This window comes from Chiloscyllium plagiosum, unplaced genomic scaffold (genome assembly GCF_037043375.1).
Source record: "Chiloscyllium plagiosum isolate Xiang-an unplaced genomic scaffold, Cpla_swu_hap1 HiC_scaffold_29, whole genome shotgun sequence".
Classification (NCBI taxonomy): Eukaryota; Metazoa; Chordata; class Chondrichthyes; order Orectolobiformes; family Hemiscylliidae; genus Chiloscyllium; species Chiloscyllium plagiosum.
In genome coordinates this window covers 34,939,744-34,960,148 of record NW_028270167.1, presented here as the reverse complement: position 1 = coordinate 34,960,148, position 20,405 = coordinate 34,939,744, and the positions used below count along the sequence as shown (strand labels likewise).

General features: G+C 41.0%; 1 protein-coding gene across 4 annotated transcripts in view; it reads left to right on the top strand.

Moving 5' to 3' along the window:
* Window positions 1-20,405, top strand: part of cdon (cell adhesion associated, oncogene regulated) — a 160,885-nt gene that overhangs the window by 107,367 nt on the left and 33,113 nt on the right. For all 4 annotated transcript variants that reach the window (XM_087976487.1, XM_087976486.1, XM_043676883.2 and 1 more), the window contains 7 exons: window positions 769-912; window positions 4,654-4,941; window positions 6,052-6,321; window positions 8,631-8,984; window positions 14,499-14,806; window positions 16,377-16,551; window positions 17,267-17,401. In XM_087976487.1, the coding sequence (XP_087832613.1) occupies window positions 769-912; window positions 4,654-4,941; window positions 6,052-6,321; window positions 8,631-8,984; window positions 14,499-14,806; window positions 16,377-16,551; window positions 17,267-17,401 (1,674 nt within the window). The remainder of the gene's footprint in view (window positions 1-768; window positions 913-4,653; window positions 4,942-6,051; window positions 6,322-8,630; window positions 8,985-14,498; window positions 14,807-16,376; window positions 16,552-17,266; window positions 17,402-20,405) is intronic.

Sequence of the window (20,405 nt, the reverse complement as noted above, 5' to 3'; positions counted from 1 at the left end):
CAAACACAGAGGCAGATACAGTACCATAGATGCTTCACTGTCTCATTAATATGATTCCCATAGAGACTGGTAACCTTTTTTCAAAATTCAAGCTGCATCCCTAGCTGAAGAATTTATTTTATGCTTGGTAATTGGCTGTAACAAAAGACAAAAATCACCATTTTTTTCAGGCAATGTATGTTTCTACTAGTAAACAAAATACTCCTTAGTTTTAAGCCAACTGAAAAAGCACTCACAGGCACACTTCATAAACAATTTTTCCAGAATTAGTGCAAAGTGTTTCTGAGCTTCAGAAAGTTTATTTCTGTTCCTTTTCTCGCCAATGGGTGTTGTGTGGGTCGCTAGTTGTGATTAAATGTTACAATATGAAGGATGATGCAAACTGTCAGTTATTTTATAGTGAGAGTGTATCATTTCAAGTTTTTTTTAAATGTTTAAAGTGCTTGCTTAATTTTACATCTACCACGACTTCCCTCTAATTTAAATTTCCGACCTCTAAAGTAAGAGTTTAAACAAAATAAACATTTTTTAAAACTTAGATATTTTACGATAATGTGTTTAAAAATGCTCAATGAAGTTTCTTATTAATATGTTCTTTTTAAAGATTTTTTTTAAAGAAAAAAATATGTTCTTCAGATATGTTGGCCCAAATCAAATTTGTGGGAATACACTGAGCTGGCATTCCTGCCGTGTGACAGCTTGCAGGTTCAGTAGCTGCTTAGTTACAATGCAACAGTCCATCTCCTTATCATACTCTTTATTTTCTAGATAAGTACCTAATCCTTCCTTCTGGAAACTTGCACATTCTGAATGTCACACAGCAGGATAAAGGAAGCTACAAGTGTGCAGCGTACAATCCAGTCACAAATGAGATGAAAATGGAACCTACGGGACGTAAACTGCTGATTAGACGTAAGTCTGCAGCTCTACTGTATTCTCTCAATGTACCCAACCTTAGTTATTGCTGTTTCCACAAATGCGTACAGCCAATCTGTTATCATCTATCACATGATCTGACCCCATATAATGGCTCCTTCATATTAAATGAAGCATTGAACATCCATTTACTGGATTAGATTCTAAAATTACTTGAACACCTGCATATTGTCATAACATCATTTACCTAGGCTAGAATAAATAAAGTTGTCTCTTATCGCAAGTGGATGCAGGTCTAGAAATGGACTTACCTGATTTGGTTTTATTCATCTGTAAATCTACGTGGTTCTGAATGGGTTTTTTTAATCACTCGGGGGGCATAGGCATCACTGGCTAGGAAAGCATTTATTGCCCATCTCTAGAAAGTGGTGGTGACCTGCCTTCATGAACTGCTGCAGTCCATGAGTTGTTAATAGACTCTCAAATCTGTTATGAAGGGAATTCTAGCATGTTGACTTAGTGACAGTGAAGGGACAGCAATATATTTCCTTGTCAGGATAGAATGTAGCCAGGAAGGGAATTTGCAGAGGATGGTGTCCCTTTTATCTGCTGTCCTTGTCCTTCTACATGGAAGTGATCATGGATTTGGAAGGTGTTGTCTAAGGATCTTGGGTGAATTTCTACAGCGTCTCTTGTAGATAGTACACACCGCTGCTAGTGAGTCTTAGTGGTGGACGGAATGGATGTTTGTGGATGATGTGCCAATCAATCAGGCTCCTTTTCCAAGATGGTGTAAATCTTTTTGAGTGTTGTTGGAACTGCACTCATCCTAGCAAGAGGAGAGTATTCCATCACACTCCTGACTGTACTTTGTAGAGGGTAGACAGGCTTTGGGGAGTCAGGAGATGAATTACCAGCCTCTGATCTACTGTTGTAGCCACTCAATTGTTACGATGAATCCAGTTGAGTTTCAGTCAATGGTAACAGCCAGTATGCTGATATTGGGTATTTCAGTCATAGTATTGCCATAGAATATCATGGGGCAGTGGTTAGATAGTTTTTGGCATTTGTGTTGCATGACTGTTACTTTTGTCACTTTTCAGCCCAAGCCTGGGTTATTGTCCAGGTCTTGTTGCATTTATGCCTGGGCTGCTTCAGTATCTGAAGAGTGGCAAATGGTGCTGAGCACTGTGCAGTCATTGGTGAGTATTCCCACTTCTGATCTTATGGTGGAGGGAAGGTCATTGATAAAGTAGTTGATGGTATTGGGCATAGGACACTACCCTGAGGAACTCCTGACTGTTCTTTGTCGACCATAATCAGCTTCCTATGTGACAGCTGTGACTCTTAACCAGCAGAGAATTTATTGGATAATTTTATTGTCACATGTATTTGGGAAAATATAGTGAAAAGTGTTCTGTCATCACAATCCTGTGCCATTTTGGATTATAAAAATGATAAATTACTTATAGAGCTTCATTTTATGATCAATTGACAGAAAAATATAAAAGCAAGAAAAACGTTCAACTTTACAACTTTCTTGTCAAGCATGGCTTTGGGTTTTCTCGGACTCCTTGATTCCACACCCCCTAGAGAAATATTGTTTTGATGTCAAGGGCAATCACTTATGAAATTGATCTCTTCTGACCATGTTTGAACCAAGGCTGTAATGAGGTTAGGAGCTGAGTGACCCTGGCAGAAACCGAACCGGATGTCACTGAACATGTTGTAACGGAGCAGGTGCTGTTTGATAGCACTGTTGATAACATCTTGCATCACTTTACTGATGATTGAGAGTACTTTATGGGGTGACAATTGGCCGGGTTGAATCTGTCCTGCTTGTTATGTAGAGGGCATACTATTCGGTACTGTTGCCAAAATGCTGTCAGAGCCTATTGGCTTTGCAGTATTCAGTGCCTTCAATTATTTCTTGATGTCACATGGAGTGAATTGAATAGGCTGAAGACTGGTATCTGTAATGAATCATTGTAGTGTGGGAGCAGGCCATTCAACTCATGGAGTCCACACCAACCCTCTGAAGAATATCCCACCCAGACCCACCTTGTACCTTATTGCTATAACCCTGCATTTCCCCTGGCTAATCCACCTAGCCTGCACAGCCCTATACACTGGGCAATTTAGCATGGCCAATCTACCTAACCTGCACATCTTTGGACTGTGGGAGGAAACCGGAGCATCCAGAGGAAACCCGCATAGTCACCCGAGAGTGGAATTGAACCCAGGTCCCAGGTGCTATGAAACAGCAGTGCTAACCACTGAGCCACTGTGCTGCCCTGCTGTGGACCACTGGAGGAGGTCGAGATAGATCATCCATTTGTCACTTCTGGCTGAAGATTGTGGCAAATGCTTCAGCCTTATCTTTTGCACTGATGCACAGTGTTTCTCCTCCATCATTTGAGGATGGGAATATTTGTGAAGCTTCCTCCAGTGAGTTGTTTAACTGTCCACCACCATTCATGACTGGATGTGGTTCTCAAATAGAAATCACCTTTATTTGAGCATTTCATATCTTATAACCAAAACAAAATTAACTACTTCAGTCATTTTCAAATTATGTTCGTGTATAATAAAATTTAATTTTTAGGTTAACAGGCACCGATTGTTCCCCCCAAATCCCAGGCACCCACAGTCTCTAAAGTACTTATGGAGCATGATCACAATCCCTTTTGTGTGTGCTGGATACAATGTCATCTTAAAATGAAAAACATGGATGCATTATAAAAAGGGAATTGGAAACAAAACAACTGAAAGGGTGATCTTCAAGAGTTAATCTGTAACTGGCCTGTATGTCTGAAAAGCAACTTTGAACTTGCCTGAAGCACTCTTGAGGATTGAGACCCTAAATCTTGTTTTTGTAATTCATTTTGTTTTTTGTTTAACATGGTAGGTAGCATCTCACTATTATTCATCTGACAAATAAACAAATATTTTATCTGATGGTGTCATGTTCAGTCTGATTTATGAAAGAAGGCTTAAAGATAAATATGCTGTTGTCATCTCACACAATCCTTGACGTTTATCAGAGCCCTTTAGTTGTTTAGTTTTTTTCTCTTCACATTCCTTCACAGCTTATTTTCTCCTTGTTTACGTTCCTCTGCTCACTGTTCATTTTCTATCCTGTTTTCTCTGATTTTCATTTTGGCATAAGTTCTTCTCTTAGGCACCCACTTTTTACTTTGTCACATGGCTCTCCAGCATTTGAATTACTTTGTTTTCTCCGTACCATTTCTGTCATTTGCACTCTGGTCACTTTATTGCTTTATCAACAGCAGTTGCATGCATTCTCTTCTTTTCTCTATGCGCTTCTTCATTTTGTTTCGATGCCCTCTGTACGATGAATGTTAAAATGCACGAACACTCTTTGTGGGCGGCACGGTGGCACAGTGGTTAGCACTGCTGCCTCACACCGCCAGAGACCCGGGTTCAATTCCCGACTCAGGCGACTGACTGTGTGGGGTTTGCACATTCTCCCCGTGTCTGCGTGGGTTTCCTCCGGGTGCTCCGGTTTCCTCCCACAGTCACAAAGATGTGCGGGTCAGGTGAATTGGCCATGCTAAATTGCCCGTAGTGTTAGTTTAAAGGGGTCAATGTAGGGGTATGGGTGGGTTGCGCTTCGGCGGGTCGGTGAGGACTTGTTGGGCCGAAGGGCCTGTTTCCACACTGTAATGTAATGTAATGTAATCTAATCTAATCTATTTGACCAACTGATTTGAAATGCCAGCACAGATTGTGACTTCTCTCACTTCTTCCTCACAGGCCCTACAACTAGTTCTGCGCACATCATCTATCCCACAACTCCACAGAATATAACTGTAATTCAGCATAGCCCACTGATCCTAGAATGCGCAGTAAGTGGCATCCCAACTCCACGAGTCAAATGGCTAAAAGATGGTAGGGAACTGTCTGGGAACAAGAGGTGGACACTATTTCATCATAACCTGGTTGTTGATCAGAGCAAAATGTTGGATGCTGGGAGTTACTTGTGTATTGCTGAAAATGGAATGGGGGAGCCAGTGTCTGCAAACTACACAGTTATTGTTCATGGTAAGTGAGTTTCCCTTATTTGTTTCTGTTTTTCCCCTTTTCTAACTTCTTCCCTCTTCTGCTGAGGTGCTGATTTGTCATGATCTGTGGCTGTACTGGTGCCAGCTAACCTCTCCAATACTTCAGTGGATGTTCTTCATCTGAGTTTTACTGTGAAGATATCTGGCATCACTGTTGTACCCAATATTAATATTGCACTAGCTGAGACTGTGGAAGGACAATTTAAAGTAGAAATCTGTCTGATTCTCACAGCAACTGAGATCCCTTGCTGGCTGGCTTTATACAGACTGCAAATTAAAGCTCTCTGCACAGTTCAGTACTAACTAACCTATGGAATTTGACTGTTTAGCAACTGAATTCTTCATTTGGTGCTTTTGGCACACACACACCTCTGTTATGTGCACAAAATCAGAAATTGGTCCTTGTTTTTACATTAAGGGACTCTGAGACATTTGAAAAATGCTGCAGCCAAATACAACAGACTAATAGGAAAAAAAAACCTTTTGGCTGTTACCTTCAGTACCCCCACAATCATGAACAAGGTGATTACTCATGTAAATGTAATTTAGATACACTTTTTAATTTCTTGGCTTGGTAGATATCTATATACTAGGATTTATTATCCTGATTTTTTTCATTGATGTGATTCATCATAAATGAATTGTGACCTACAGAAAGCAGATTTCTTGGAAGCCATTAACAGAGTACTGAGCTCCTGCTTTTAAAGTAGCCTCGACATCATTGGAATCACCGAAGTTATATTTTAACATTTGAAATACAAAATTAAAATCACCTGAATCTAAGTTAGCATATGGCATATGACTGATTTAAAAATTTGTGCAATAACAATGCGAATTATAATTCTACTCTACAGCGTGAGAGGGGAAAAAAAAAGGATGTGCAGTCTGTCTGGCAAGTGTACAGCGTTAGGCACAGAGCAACAAGATTTAACAAGTACAGGCTAATATGCAGAGTATGGTTGGAAAGAGACTGACATGGGGGAGCGGAAACTAACTTAGCAGAATTGATGTGTTACAAATGCCCAGCCATGTTTAGTACTTCTGTTAGAATAATCTGCTTAAATATAAAATTATTTTACTCTTTTCATAGAGCCTGCTGCAATTGTCAAAGGACTACAGGAGCTGACACTCTCCGTGGGATCTACAGCACGTTTAACTTGTGATTATCATGGAAATCCATGGCCCAATATTACCTGGTACTACAATGCAGTCACTATTCAAACTGGTGTTCGATACTTGGTCTCTGGAAATAGACTAAAGATTGTGGGATTGGTTGCTGAAGATGCTGGGATGTATCAGTGTGTGGTGGAAAATAAGATTGGTTCAACGCAATCGTCGGCTAGGCTCATAGTCCAATCAGGTACGCATCATCTCAACCGAGAACATTCCTTCCACCCTCTTCCACCCAGATTTTAAGTTCATTATTTTCTTGAAATGATTTTCTGTTATGGAAAAAGTAACAGATTATTTGTTATAATGTCTGTGTGACTTTTCAATCCATTAGTGCAGTAACGTGTAAAGGGGATCTCCTCAATCATGCCTGGTATGCAGCATAGATTTGGAATTATCTGGTGCTTTTACCTCTACTGATCCAAGCCACCTGGCATCATAGATTTCATAGGCTCCCTACAGTGTGGAAACAGGCTATTCGACCCAACAAATCCACACCAACTCTCTAAAGAGAATCCCATCCAGATCCAGCCCCCCCAACCTTACACTTCCCGTGGCTAATCCGTCCAACCTGCACATCCCTGGACACTGCAGGCAATTCAGCATGGCCAATCCACTTAACCTACACATCTTTGGACTGTGGGAGGAAACTGGAGCACCCAGAAGAGACCCATGCAGATGTGGGGCAAATTGTGCAAACTCGAAGCAGACAGTTTCCCGAGGCTGGATTTGAACCTGCGTCCCTGGCATTGTGAGGCAGCAATGTTGACCACTGAGCTACTGTGCCTCCCTAACATCAACCTGGTCAGTTTGACTCCAATGATAGCATATGCATCTTGGCCAGAAGGTTGAGAGTTTAATCCTACTGTCAACTTGAAGATTAAATGGCCTTGGTTTGATGTTACTCAAAATTTAAATCCCCATTCGTACAGTCTTCCTGCTGTATGTTAGACCCGTGAGACAAGAATAAGGAAATGTTGTTTATACCGTGGCCAATATTCCTTCCTCAGTTATCAAAGAAAGCACAATGTCCAATTATCATTTCAATGGTGAATTCTGTGTTGTTAAGTATAAACTAACAGACGTGTGTCTATAATGTGGCAGTGAAAACAAACTTGTTCTTTCTGAGCTCAAGCATTAAAACGTTATTAGCTTCTCTTTAAAAAAAACTAATTTCATAGCTAGCTTCTGTCCTAAATGCCATGTGTTCTTTAAGACATATCTCATTTACACATTTTGGAAGTTGTTATTGCCCTGCAGCTGAATTCTCATCTCTAATTAACCTTTTCTTACTTTTACCTAGGATCTGTATTTTGCTCTTGCTTTGTATCATATTGATATGTCCCTCTGTCCATTGGTTGTGAAAAAGTAGAGTGCACCCAATGGCTGCACAGTTGCACACACTGCCTTGTATGATACCAACTGGATTCTAGGTCAATACCCAGTCTGCGCTGTATAAATTGATCACACTGAACTGGCAACAGGAAGGCTACAGTTCAAGTTTATTTTTCATGTCTTAAAAAGTATTCACTGGGCTTTTGCTACCAAGTGACCCAGAAAATGAGTTTCTGTATCTTTTTGGGCAATATTGGAATCATATTTGGTATTTGTTTCTCTCCCCCTTCAAAATCCCTGGTTACTATTCAGGTTTTCCTGTAAAGAATAACCATTTTGGTGAGGTACCACATCCCTCTGTACCCCACCAAGAAAGCGAGAATTGTGAAAAGGAAATACTCAAGGAGAAATCAAAAAGTCAGTTGTTTGTGGCCAACATCATCTACTTGATATTATTCAAAAAGAGTGAAGGTGCCGAGCCACTACCTTGAACTGCAGCAGTCCATGCAGTTTATGCCCACGAGCTGATAGAGAATTGGTTCCAAGATTTTGATCCACTGCCCAAAATCCTCAAACAGTGACTGAAGGAAGAGTAGTATTTGCAGTTTGTAACCCATAAGCAGCACAATAACCAGAAGTAGGGCAAATGAAATTATTGAGTGCCTCTGGGGAGTGTGATTCTTGGAAGCAGCTAGTATAAAGAAGCAGCAGTGAGTGAGAGGTGTAGTATCGTGTATCCTATTTATCTTGCAGCATATCAATACATGAATTGCTATCATCAATAAGTAAGATTGAAATTTATCACAGATACCCAAGTCCTTGTTTTTCCTTTTTATATTTTCTTTCCACAGCTAATTTCTACTTTTCAAGGTACTGATGCATGCAATTTTTTTCAAAGCAACTTTTTTTTAATGGGTTATTGGAGACTATTTTGACAAAGAAAGAAGGGGAAGAGTGACTACAGCCTAAAGACCATAGCTATTTTAGTTGTAGCACTCACCACATAACAATTGATTGCAGGATCCTGTTAAGTTTCCTGCCATCAAGGAACATCTGGGGACTGAGCAGTTATTTCCCAAAGACATTATATTAATGCATGAAATTTGTGTGAAATTCAAAAATTACTTAATTTAGCAAGTAACTCCAGGTTTACTACTACTACAGATCAAGGCACAAAACCTGTGATTACCTCCCCACCCACTAATTTGAGAGTGACTGAAGGAGAGTTTGTTACACTGACCTGTAATGCTACTGGTCAGCCAACACCTATCATCCGGTGGTTTGATCGGCATGGACTAATCAGCAACCACCCTTCTCATATTCTCCGGTCGAAATCGCGGAATGGTCAACTGTCTGGCATGGGAAGTCCCAGCTCCAATACACCGCATCTTACTATGACTAGGGCTGGATCAAGTTCTCTTTACATACGCATTGCATCATTGGAAAGTTCAGGAGTATACATTTGTGAAGCCTCCAACAAGATGGGTTCAGTACAGGCAGAGGCCTTTCTGTCAGTTGGTAAGTTTCATTTTCTCTTCCTTTGTTCTTATGGATCATGTGGTGATACTGCAAATTATCACCTCAGGTGATTGATACAATATTTGTTATGCCAAAGTATTTTATTTTACGTAAGTGTTATCAGAAAAGTAGCTGACCGCTTGTGTAAGGAATTGATTTCAACAGCCATTAGAAAGATTTCGATCAAGAGGAGATCAATAGCGGACAAAGGGGACTGTGTTTAGTCAATGGTCATTGGAGATATAGATATTAGTGAGTTTTGAGAAGATTTGTAGCACAGGTTGAGGTTCTGGATGTAGGTTTGCTCGCTGAGAACGAACCTTTCAGCTCAGCAAGCAAACCTACATCCAGATATGGGTGTTTTGCTGAATGTAAAGCATTTACTGAACTGAGTTTCTATTCAATGCTATTAGTGTATGTTGCATTATTTTCCTTTGGCAATTTTAGTTTCCATGGTGACACTTTTAGACTTGATTAGATTGTTCCCACTGGATCTAGCCTCAAATTGAAAAACTAGTTCTAATTTTGAAACTCTGTTTTTGCCCTATGTTGCACTGATGGTATGTCTCTGTCTGAATGTTAGTAGCATTTTCCTACTTTAACCTGTAATTTCTAGTCTTGGAGATGTAATTGGCAATTGGCTGTACTCCTTAATGAAGTTGGGAATGACTGCTAACGTATTTTGGGCTCCAAGCCAGTAACCATCAGTACCTTTTGAATCTTTGAATCCTTGGATCTGGACAGCTCAGCCTCGCCTCACTTGCAGCCTCCCGCAGTCTAGAGTAGTCAATGCAAGGGGACTTTTCCCTCACTGGATTGGAGATGAATGGATAATGATTCAGTCATATACAGCATGGCACTGCAGTACCCAGTTCCTGATGGCATTGGTGATCTCACACCCATAGCTTTGACTTAGAGTGTCAAACAATGGAGCAACTGCTTTCTGAGAAACCTCACTATTAGTTGAAACCTGGTGAAAAATTGAGTGACAATCTGTCTTACTGCTAATGTTGACCTATGCAACATAACTTTGTAAAATACTGCATTTACTCCAATTATGCTCCCCTATCACTGAAACAACATCTCAATTCTCTGGGCGCCTATGGGCTGGAGTGTTCCGTATCATCTCAAGCCCTCCTAAAGCAAATATGAGAGTAGGAGTATACTTAAGAGGGAAATCAGGAGGGCAAAACGGGGACATGAGATAGCTTTGGCAAATAGAATTAAGGAGAATCCAAAGGATTTTTACAAATATATTAAGGACAAAAAGGTAACGAGGGAGAGAATAGGGCCCCTCAAAGATCAGCAAGGCGGCCTTGGTGTGGAGCCACAGAAACTGGGGGAGATACTAAATGAATATTTTGCATCAGTATCTACTGTGGCAAAGGATATGGAAGATACAGACTGTAGGGAAATAGATGGTGACAGTTTGCAAAATGTCCAGATTACAGAGGAGGAAGTGCTGGATGTCTTGAAACGGTTAAAGGTGGATAAATCCCTAGGACCTGATCAGGTTCTTCCCCAAGAACTATGTGGGAAGCTAGAGAAGCGATTGCTGGGCCGCTTGCTGAGATATTTGTATCATTGATAGTCACAGGTGAGGTGCCGGAAGACTGGAGGTTGGCAAACGTGGTGCCACGGTTTAAGAAGGGCGGTAAAGACTAGCCAGGGAACTATAGACCGGCGAGCCTGACCTCGGTGATGGGCAAGTTGTTGGAGGGAATTCTGAGGGACAGGATGTACATGTATTTAGAAAGGTAAGGACTGATGTGGGATAGTCAGCATGGCTTTGTGCGTGGGAAATCATGTCTCTCAAACTTGATTGAGTTTTTTGAAGAAGTGACAAAAAAGATTGAGGGCAGACCAGTAGATGTGATCTATATGGACTTCAGTAAGACGTTCGAAAAGGTTCCCCATGGGAGACTGATTAGCAAGGTTAGATCTCATGGAATACAGGGAGAACTAGCCATTTGGATGCAGAACTGGCTCAAAGGTAGAAGACAGAGGGTGGTAGTGGAGGGTTGTTTTTCAGACTGGAGGCCTGTGACCAGTGGAGTGCCAAAAGGATCGGTGCTGGGTCCTCTACTTTTTGTCATTTACATAAATGATTTGAATACGAGCATAAAAGGTACAGTTAGTAAGTTTGCAGATGACACCAAAATTGGAGGTGTAGTGGACAGCGAAGAGGGTTACCTCAGATTACAACAGGATCTGGACCAGATGGGCCAATGGGCTGAGAAGTGGCAGATGGAGTTTAATTCAGATAAATGCGAGGTGCAGAATTTTGGGAAAGCAAATCTTAGCAGGACTTATACATTTAATGGTAAGGTCCTGGGGAGTGTTGCTGAACAAAGAGACCTTGGAGTGCAGGTTCATAGCTCCTTGAAAGTGGAGTTGCAGGTAGATAGGATAGTGAAGAAGGCGTTTGGTATGCTTTCCTTTATTGGTCAGAGTGTCGAGTACAGGAGTTGGGAGGTCATGTTGCGGCTGTACAGGACATTGGCTAGGCCACTGTTGGAATATTGCGTGCAGTTCTGGTCTCCTTCCTATCAGAAAAATGTTGTGAAACTTGAAAGGGTTCAGAAAAGATTTACAAGGATGCTGCCAGAGTTGGAGAATCTGAGCTACAGGGAGAGGCTGAACAAGCTGGGGCTGTTTTCCCTGGAGTGTCGGAGGCTGAGGGGTGACCTTACAGAGGTTTACAAAATTATGAGGGGCATGGATAGGATAAATAGACAAAGTCTTTTCCCTGGGGTCGGGGAGTCCCGAACTAGAGGGCATAGGTTTAGGGTGAGAGGGGAAAGATATAAAAGAGAACTAAGGGGCAACGTTTTCATGCAGAAGGTGGTACGTGTATGGAATGAGCTGCCAGAGGATGTGGTGGAGGCTGATATGATTGCAACATTTGAGAGGCATTTGGATGGATATATGAATAGGAAGGGTTTAGAGGGATATGGACCGGGTGCTGGCAGGTGGGACTAGATTGGGTTGGGATATCTGGTCGGTATGGATGGGTTGGACCGAAGGGTCTGTTTCCATGCTGTACATCTCTGTGACTCTATGACTCTAAGTGGTTTATTTGCACTATATTATCATCACATAGCATGATTGACGGTTTAAAAAGAAAGTTTCCTTTATTAAATGTTTGCATGTGACTGCAAAGCGTGCTCATGCATGTATGCCAGTGGTTGTGGCATGTGTGTGAAGGTAGCACTGCTCAGGTGTACTTGGATGTACAAACTTTTAAAGCACATTTATTTTGTTTTAACAATAGAATCGACTATTTATATTTCTTGCACACTTCCAGTTACCTTATGACATGTTTTCAAGGAAATTACCTATATGGGGTGAGGAATTGAACAGTCCAGCAAAAGCTAGTAACTGGCTACCCAAGAAACTTGGTCAGCTCCGTCACTATTCGCGAGTAACTGTAATTCATGAGCAGTTGAAAATATTGTGTGCTAATGTGTATCAGACTTAATCACCTGGCACCTTTCTTTATGTTCCCATATTGCTTTACAAGAACATAATATTTTATCTATCAAATCTAGTCCATACCATATCTTGATGTTGACACCTAAATATAAAAAGCCAGAATGTATTCATTTGAAGACATGTTTCATATTACTAACCACCAGGGTTCAGAGTTCACTATATGCTTCATCTGTGATGATAGAGGGTGTGAAGAGGTGGTACCTGACCTGAAATAAGATCAGGACGAGAGATGTCAGTAGTCTGGGTGTTACCTGTTGCAGCATGATTCCTCCTTAACTGCCAATATGGCAACTTCAAAATAGAGACTGTCAGAGCAGGAGCAGCCGCTCCCAAAATTATCCAGCCTCCCTTTTAAAAATAAAATTTGTCATGGAGGACTTTAATTCACAAATGCCACATGAAAAGCAGATTCCTTCAACCTGGAATTGATGCCAGATGTGCATCAAGTTAGCACAGCTTGCATCAACTAATGCCTCACTTAAACTGCATTTCGGTCGAACACCAAGACAGCAAAGTTTGCCAGGATAGCCATGCACAGTTTCTCAAGTTATAATGTCATATTTCTCCAGTATGAGACTGTAAAAGTTAAGTTTGAAATCAACATTGCATGTTCTTGTGCGTAGGGTTTCAATTGAAATAAATTGCTCAACTGGACAACTATTTTGTTTTGCCTTTGGAAATTCATTTACAGCCGTCTCGTGAGAATCGATATCCTTTCTGTGGAGGCAGTTGCGATTTCTCTTGATTTGACTGCTCTGATTAAAAGCTGTAACAGTACAAGAACAACACCGTGAATTTATATAGTGAGACATAGTAAGACTATCCCAGTTTGCAATTTTGGAGACTATTTGTAGCTGAGGTTGTAATTTTGCTTGCTGAACTGGTAGATTTGTTCTCAGATATTTCATCACCATGCTAGGTAACATCATCATTGTGTCTCCCAATAAAGCAGGAGAAAGTAAGGGCTGCAGATGCTGGAGATCAGAGCTGAAAGTGTGTTGCTGAAAAAGCGCAGCAGGTCAGGCAGCATCCAAGGAACAAGAGAATCGATGTTTCGGGCATAAGCCCTTCTTCAGGAATGAGGAAAGTGTGCTTAGCCTGCTGGACACACTTTCCTCATTCCTGAAGAAGGGCTTATGCCCGAAACGTCGATTCTTGAATAAAGCACTGGTGTTCTCTCCTACTTGCTATTTATCTGAGTTGGTCTGTTGTGGTGGGTGATATCACTTGCGGTTCCTTTTGAGAGTTTGGTAAATTGGGTCCAAATCAATATGTATGTTAGTGGAGTTCTGGTTTGAATGCCAGGCCTCTAGGAATTCCCGTGCATGTCTTTGTTTCGCCTGTCCCAGGATGGATGTGTTGTCCCAGTCAAACTGGTATCCCTAAACAGACCAAGACCGATAAATAGCAAGCGGGACAGAACACTGGCACTTCAATGGAGGCTCACTGATGATGTTACCCAGCATGATGACGAAGCATCTGAGAACAAATCTACTAGCTCAGTGAGCAAACTTACAACCCAAACTATCCTAGTTGTAACATGTAAGCAGCATATCCAGGGGTTAAGCATGACTGCATCTAGATGCTCAAGCATAACTGCTATGAGATCAGCTGAGAGGTGCTGGCAGCCTCTCAGAATTGATAGTTTCTTTGTTATTGAGAGACGTGCCAGTTTCAACAAGTGCGGCCCATCCTCCCCTATCCTGCTGCTGCCTGTGGTATACTAAATAAATAAACGAGAGCAAATGTAATCTGGCTTTAATTAAATGAGAAATGTTGATAGTTTTTGTTGGTTTTCTTGCAACAGGCAGTGAGTTGAACATCTGGGGACCATGAAACATGTTTCCTCTGGCTCTGAATAGCAACTTTACTAGTTTGAACTAATGGCATTTTAATGTGGGGGGAGGGGAGAGAAGGAATGTTAAGCAGTCAGCATTCTGCATGCTTGTAGAGTTTTGCAATTGGCAACAGTGGCTGTACTTTTGAAAATAATCAGTGTTTTTGTTGATTTTCCACCAGTTCCCTTTGAAACAAAGGTCAGAGTTGATGACCAAGAGCCCACGCAATCAGCGAGAAGTTCAGATATTGTTCAGGGTGATGAAGGTGATGAAACTATCGACTACGATTATGTCTTTGACATTATGTCACCAGAGCACCAGCCAACGAAAGAATCCATCTCCCCTGAGCCAACACAAAAGACTCCACCTGATGCTCCCATCATTCTCAGTGCTCCATATACTACCAACCCAGACAGCTATGATTTAATTTGGAGAGCAGGAAAAGATGGTGGTTCTCCCATCAATGCCTACTTTGTCAAATATCGAAAGGTATGATGCTAATAAAACGTGGTTTGACTTGGAAGGGACTGCATCATGAAGCCCAGGTTCAAGATATAATGTAGCCTATTGGGATGAGAGTCTTGCAACACAAAAAGAGGCTGTTCGATCACTGTTTGAAAGAGCAGATGTACTCAGTCCCACATCCCTTTGTGTATAAATACTTCATCCTGAATTATCTATCCAGCTCCTTTTTAAAATCATTCTTAGAATCAAATTCCACCACCTTTTCCAAACAAACTAAATCCTGAAAATTCTTAGCAAAATACTTTCTCCTCATACCTCTCTAGTCTGTTTTGTTTATTACCTTTGAATGTGAAACTGTTAATATCTGATCATGCTCCACTCCGTACATCTAGTATATGTTGAGCTCTAGCTGCTTCCCCAGCCTTCTCAACTTCCGATCAATTCTCAGACAACTTGTGTACGTTGTCTGTCAGTTTTATCCCTTATATATAATACCTTAGTTTTACTTATCTGCTATCCCCTCGATCCCAAACAGTTCAATATCGAGCCCTGAATGAGTCAGACTTCCTCATTTACTTCCACAAGCTTGTGCGCACACATTCATATATGCACACAGTGCAGCTTCAGTTTCTACATCCGTTCTATCACCTATTTTATTTCACTTTTATATTATCTCTCACCTTCACTGCATTGGCCCCCATCTTTGGAAAAACCATTATACATAAAACTTTCATGCAAAACTTTGCACTCATTTTTGAAAGCAAGCTACTAAATAAGATGATGTGTTGCTTCTAAGGCTGGGAGAATTGTAGCTTGTAATGTACTGTAAATGCTCAGATATTTTACCTGGACCCTTTATGTTTGTAGAGCCCACCTGGCTTACCTTGATAAATTAGTCAATTGTTATTCATTCAAGGAGTTTACTGTTTGGCAGATCTTTGTAAATTCATTGCACCTGGAGCAAAATAAATGATATGAATCTTTTTTTTCTCTTATTTAAATATATTGAAGTATTGCAAACTGTGTATATATGAAAATTATCAATTTAAGCGATGAAGTCTTATTTAGAGACACAAGCAGGATCAAAAATACAGAGCACCTTCTGAAATTGACTTTTTTGTTGCAAAAGCTTAGCCCTAATTTGTAATTATTATCTCTAACTCTGTCCTTAATTTTATGAGCTCATTGTCATTGCCACAGCATAGCTAACATTGTTCTGACATACCCTGCTCCTGCCTATTACATTTGCAGGGGGATCCACTATTAGCCACAAGTTACTGATGTGGAAATTAACTTGCCCCATCTGAGCCATCAGAAGCCCTTCAATCACTCAGGGATCCCTTGTTTAGCTAGATCGCCCATCGCAACTTTACTTGCTGGGAATTATTGATTTGTTTCTTGTCCAAATCTGTGGGTCAGGTGAATCAAGGTCTAGTAGTGGAATGCCATCCACCTGGGCCCACGTCAGCCATATTATTTGGAGGGTACACATGAGCAAGCAGGCTGTTGGGAATCTGGGGGAATGGGACAAAGGACAACAGTGCTGAGGTCTACACCATAAAGTTTTGACATCAGATTTTTGTTTTCATTGTAGCTTGACAATCGTGGGAATATGTTGGGAAACTGGCACACAATTCGGGTTCCTGGCAGTGAAAATGAACTTCAACTTGCCGAGCTTGAACCTTCTAGTCTGTATGAGGTATTGATGGTCGCACGAAGTGCTTCTGGTGAAGGGCAGCCAGCCATGCTGACGTTCCGAACTGGCAAAGGTACAACATAACAATTAAATTCACACTGACAGTTTGTATTTTGCAAAGGATGTGTTTGTAACTCTTGGTTTCTGACACCAGCATTTGTGATGGATTCCCCAAGGAAATGTGCAGTTTACGATGTTGGTTTATATAGATCAGTAAAGTCAGAGGTTCAGTTTTTCATTTGTACTGTGACAGGCTTCAATCATTAGCTTCTGCTTCTGTATTGACAATCCAGAATTTATGTTGTTGAGATCCATTGATACTTGTTGCAAAATACATTTTTAAATGGTGCTGGAATTAGGCCCATATGAAATATGATGTGAGTCGAGCGGTTTGAAGGTTTGAGTGTAGGCTGTATTTGTAGACTGTTTCTTGTAATCTTAATGTTGGTTTTTGAATTGATATTGTCAGCAGGATCTTAGTTGACCTTAACTGTGATCTTAACTTTGTATTCCCTTCTGCTTGGGATTGAGATAGACAGGCAGATTTTGGTGACTCAGAATTATGATGTTCGAGCAGGTGAGGAGGAGAGTTGCAAGCCCAAGATCTGCTGTGATCATATTGAATGACCAATCTTGATGGACTGACCAGTTTTCTGCTTCTAAAGACCACCATATCCTATATATAATATAGGATATAATGGCTGAGCAATGCTGTGGATATTGTACTGTAAAATAATGCTTTCCCTCTCTTCTGAGATGCTGAATTCTATTCCCTTTCCCCTTGACAGGGCGATCCTCCACCTCAAAGAAAAACTCTCGAACGCCATCACAACCTGTCGGAGTTCCCAAGCAAACACCAGTCGAGGATAAGACAAGTACTAATTTTGGCGTGGTAATCCATGATCTAACACGACATAGCAGAGGTAAGATTCTTTGATAGGCCCTAGGCCTGTTTTTACTTTTCTGAAGCATTGATTTACTTTCTTACACAGCCAGAAAGTTGTTGACACCACTCAGCTTTGATCTTAACCATAATGGTGGCTCGGTGGTTAACACTGCTGCCCCTCAGCACCAGAAACCTGGGGTTGATTCCAAACTCGGGTAATTGTCTGTGTGGAGTTTGCACACTCCCAGCATTCTTCCTCTGGGTGCTCCGGTTTTCTCCTGCAGTTCAATGATGTGCAGGCTCAGTGGATTGGCTGTGCTAAATTGTCCATAGTGCCCAGGGATGTGCAGTCTAGGTAGATCAGCCATGGGAAAGGCAGGGGTAGGGGGGTTGGGTGTGGGTGGGATGCTCTTCAGTGTGGACTCTATGGGTCAATGCCCTGCTTCCACACTGTGGGGATTATATGATTCCATAAACTTGGCCTTTAACACTAGCTAGGCCCAGTTTTACAAGCGACCTATCCTTAACTTTAACATAACCCTTACCCAATTCTTTCAATTCCTCCTTTTAAAAATCTTGCCCAACTGAAGTCTGAGCAAAACCTGACTGCAAAATTATTCAACCAAATCGATCCCTTATCCTAAGAAAATGTAACCCTTCCCATCCAATTTACTAATAAACTAGGATCTAGCTTAAGATCTTTTTATTATGGTCTGTGTATAAATTCTAATCATGTATGAGCATTAGGTGAACTGTTACTCAATCCTAATCCAATCAGTTACCCCCTCTGTCATTAGTTTCAGTTGTCATGTTGTCCTCATCTTAAGCTTAAACCAGTGCTATCCAAATATTTCCAGCATTTTAATGCTTCAGACTTAATGTGGTTCCAGAATTGAAATTTAATGGGTGGTGGTTACAAGAGCTGTTAAGCATGGGGATGGGAAGGATGGTATAGTTGGACTTTGTAAGTTAAAAATCACACAATACTAGGTTATAGTCCAACAGGTTTAATTGGAAGTGCTAGCTTTCAGAGCGCCGCTCCTTCTTCAGGTGGTTGTGAATGAAGGAGCGGTGCTCCGAAAGCTAGTGTGCTTCCAATTAAACCTGTTGGACTATGACCTGGTGTTGTGTGATTTTCAACTTTGTACACCCCAGTCCACACTGGGGTCTTCAAATCATTACTTTGTTGAAGTTTTGGTTGCTGAGTGCGGCTTTAGCTCTTGTGGGCAAACAGTAGTTGACAGACTTGATTAAAAGGCAAGTTCTCCACAAGGAGAATGAACATCTACCTACTCTAAGGATTTTGTTTTCAGCTCCCAGAAAGCCGTCTTTATTACAGTCAATCCGTCCAGTACGATTAAGAATGTAAAGGTACCTTAAACTTCTGCCCCTCATTGAGTTCAGCAGCAGTCATTGCTGCTCATAGCTCGCAACCCCAAAAACTCGTCTCGTAACCCTGCTGAGGAATTAGATCTCCAACTGTTACTCTTGTCCCACTTCAACAAATGACCAAGCTTTAACTCTAACACGCTGATCTGATACCCTCCATTTTAGACTGTCAATCCAAGCCGCAGACTCTCCTATAGCAGAAACAACTTTTAAGAAGTGCCTTTGGTACCATAAAACCTCCCAAAGCACTCCACAGGAGAATAATAAAATTTGACATTAAGCGGCACGAGATATTTGGGTAGATAATCAAAAAAATTGTGCCAGATCTAGGTTTTAATGAGCACTTTAAAGTAGCAAAAGAAGTTTCAGGAATTTATTTCAGCATTCCGGATCTTGGAAGGCTGGCTACCAGTGATGTAACCATTAAAATATGGTATACTGAAAAGTCCAGAATTAACGGAGCATGACTAATTTTTGTAGTTTATGGAATAGGAGGAAATTACAGCATTAGCATGGGGCATGGCCATGGAGTGATTTGAAAGCAGGAATGATATGAAATTACTTCTGAAAAGAATATATTACAAACTTAAATGATGGCAGGACGTAATATGGAGATGAAAAAAGTAGACAAGGTATACAGTGGATATGATAAAATGTAGTAAGGTGTTGTGAATGATTTTTGATGGAGATGGTGGAGAACATTGGGGAAAGGACACTGAAGATGGTAGTTTTAGGTGGGAAGATTGATACTGGTGCACATTTGTATTGCATTAGAGTCAGATGTACAGCACTGAAACAGACCCTTCAGTCCAGCTCGTCCATGTTGACCAGATATCCTAAATTAATCTAGTCCCATTTACCAGCCTTTGGCCCATATTATTCTAAACCCTTCCTATTCATATACCCATCCATTTGCCTTTTTAAAAGGTGAAGTTGGACCATCCTCCACTTCCTCTGGAAGCTCATTCCATACATTCACTACCTTCTTTGTGAAAAAGTTGCCCCTTAAATTCCATTTTAAATCTTTCCCCACTCACTACGCCATCCAGTTTTGGACTCCCCGACCCTTGAGAAAAAACTTTGGTTATTCACCCTATCCATACCCTCATGATTTTATAAACTTAGATAAGGTCACTGCTCAGTGCCTGACACTCCATTGTCCCAGCCCATTGAGCCTCTCCCTATAGCTCAAACCCTGCAACCCTGACAACATCATTAGAGTCAGATGGATTCTATAAAATCTATAGGCTGGATATTCTATTGGATCAGGCACTTTTTTTCATTTGGTTTCTCAACTGAAAACGAATTCAGTTATTAGATGCATTTCTGATTTCAGTTTATAATATTTGAAATGATTACAGATGCTGAAAGTAATAGTGAAGGGTGGGCTATATGCCATGACCCAGTATTCAGATTGTTCATTATCTCTGATATTTGAAAGTAATATTTGATAATATGTCATCAGGGGAGAGGAACTGATTTGGAGACCAGCTGTTTCCTATAGGATTGCTACCAATACTGCTATTTGATTGACGTTAACTGACCTTTCTTGGTTTCAGAATGTGTGGTCAAGGGTGGTGGAAATTGAGAGTGAAGCAGCTCTTGCGTTCCTACTGCCTATTGCAGCACAACTCTGTAATTTCCAAAAACAA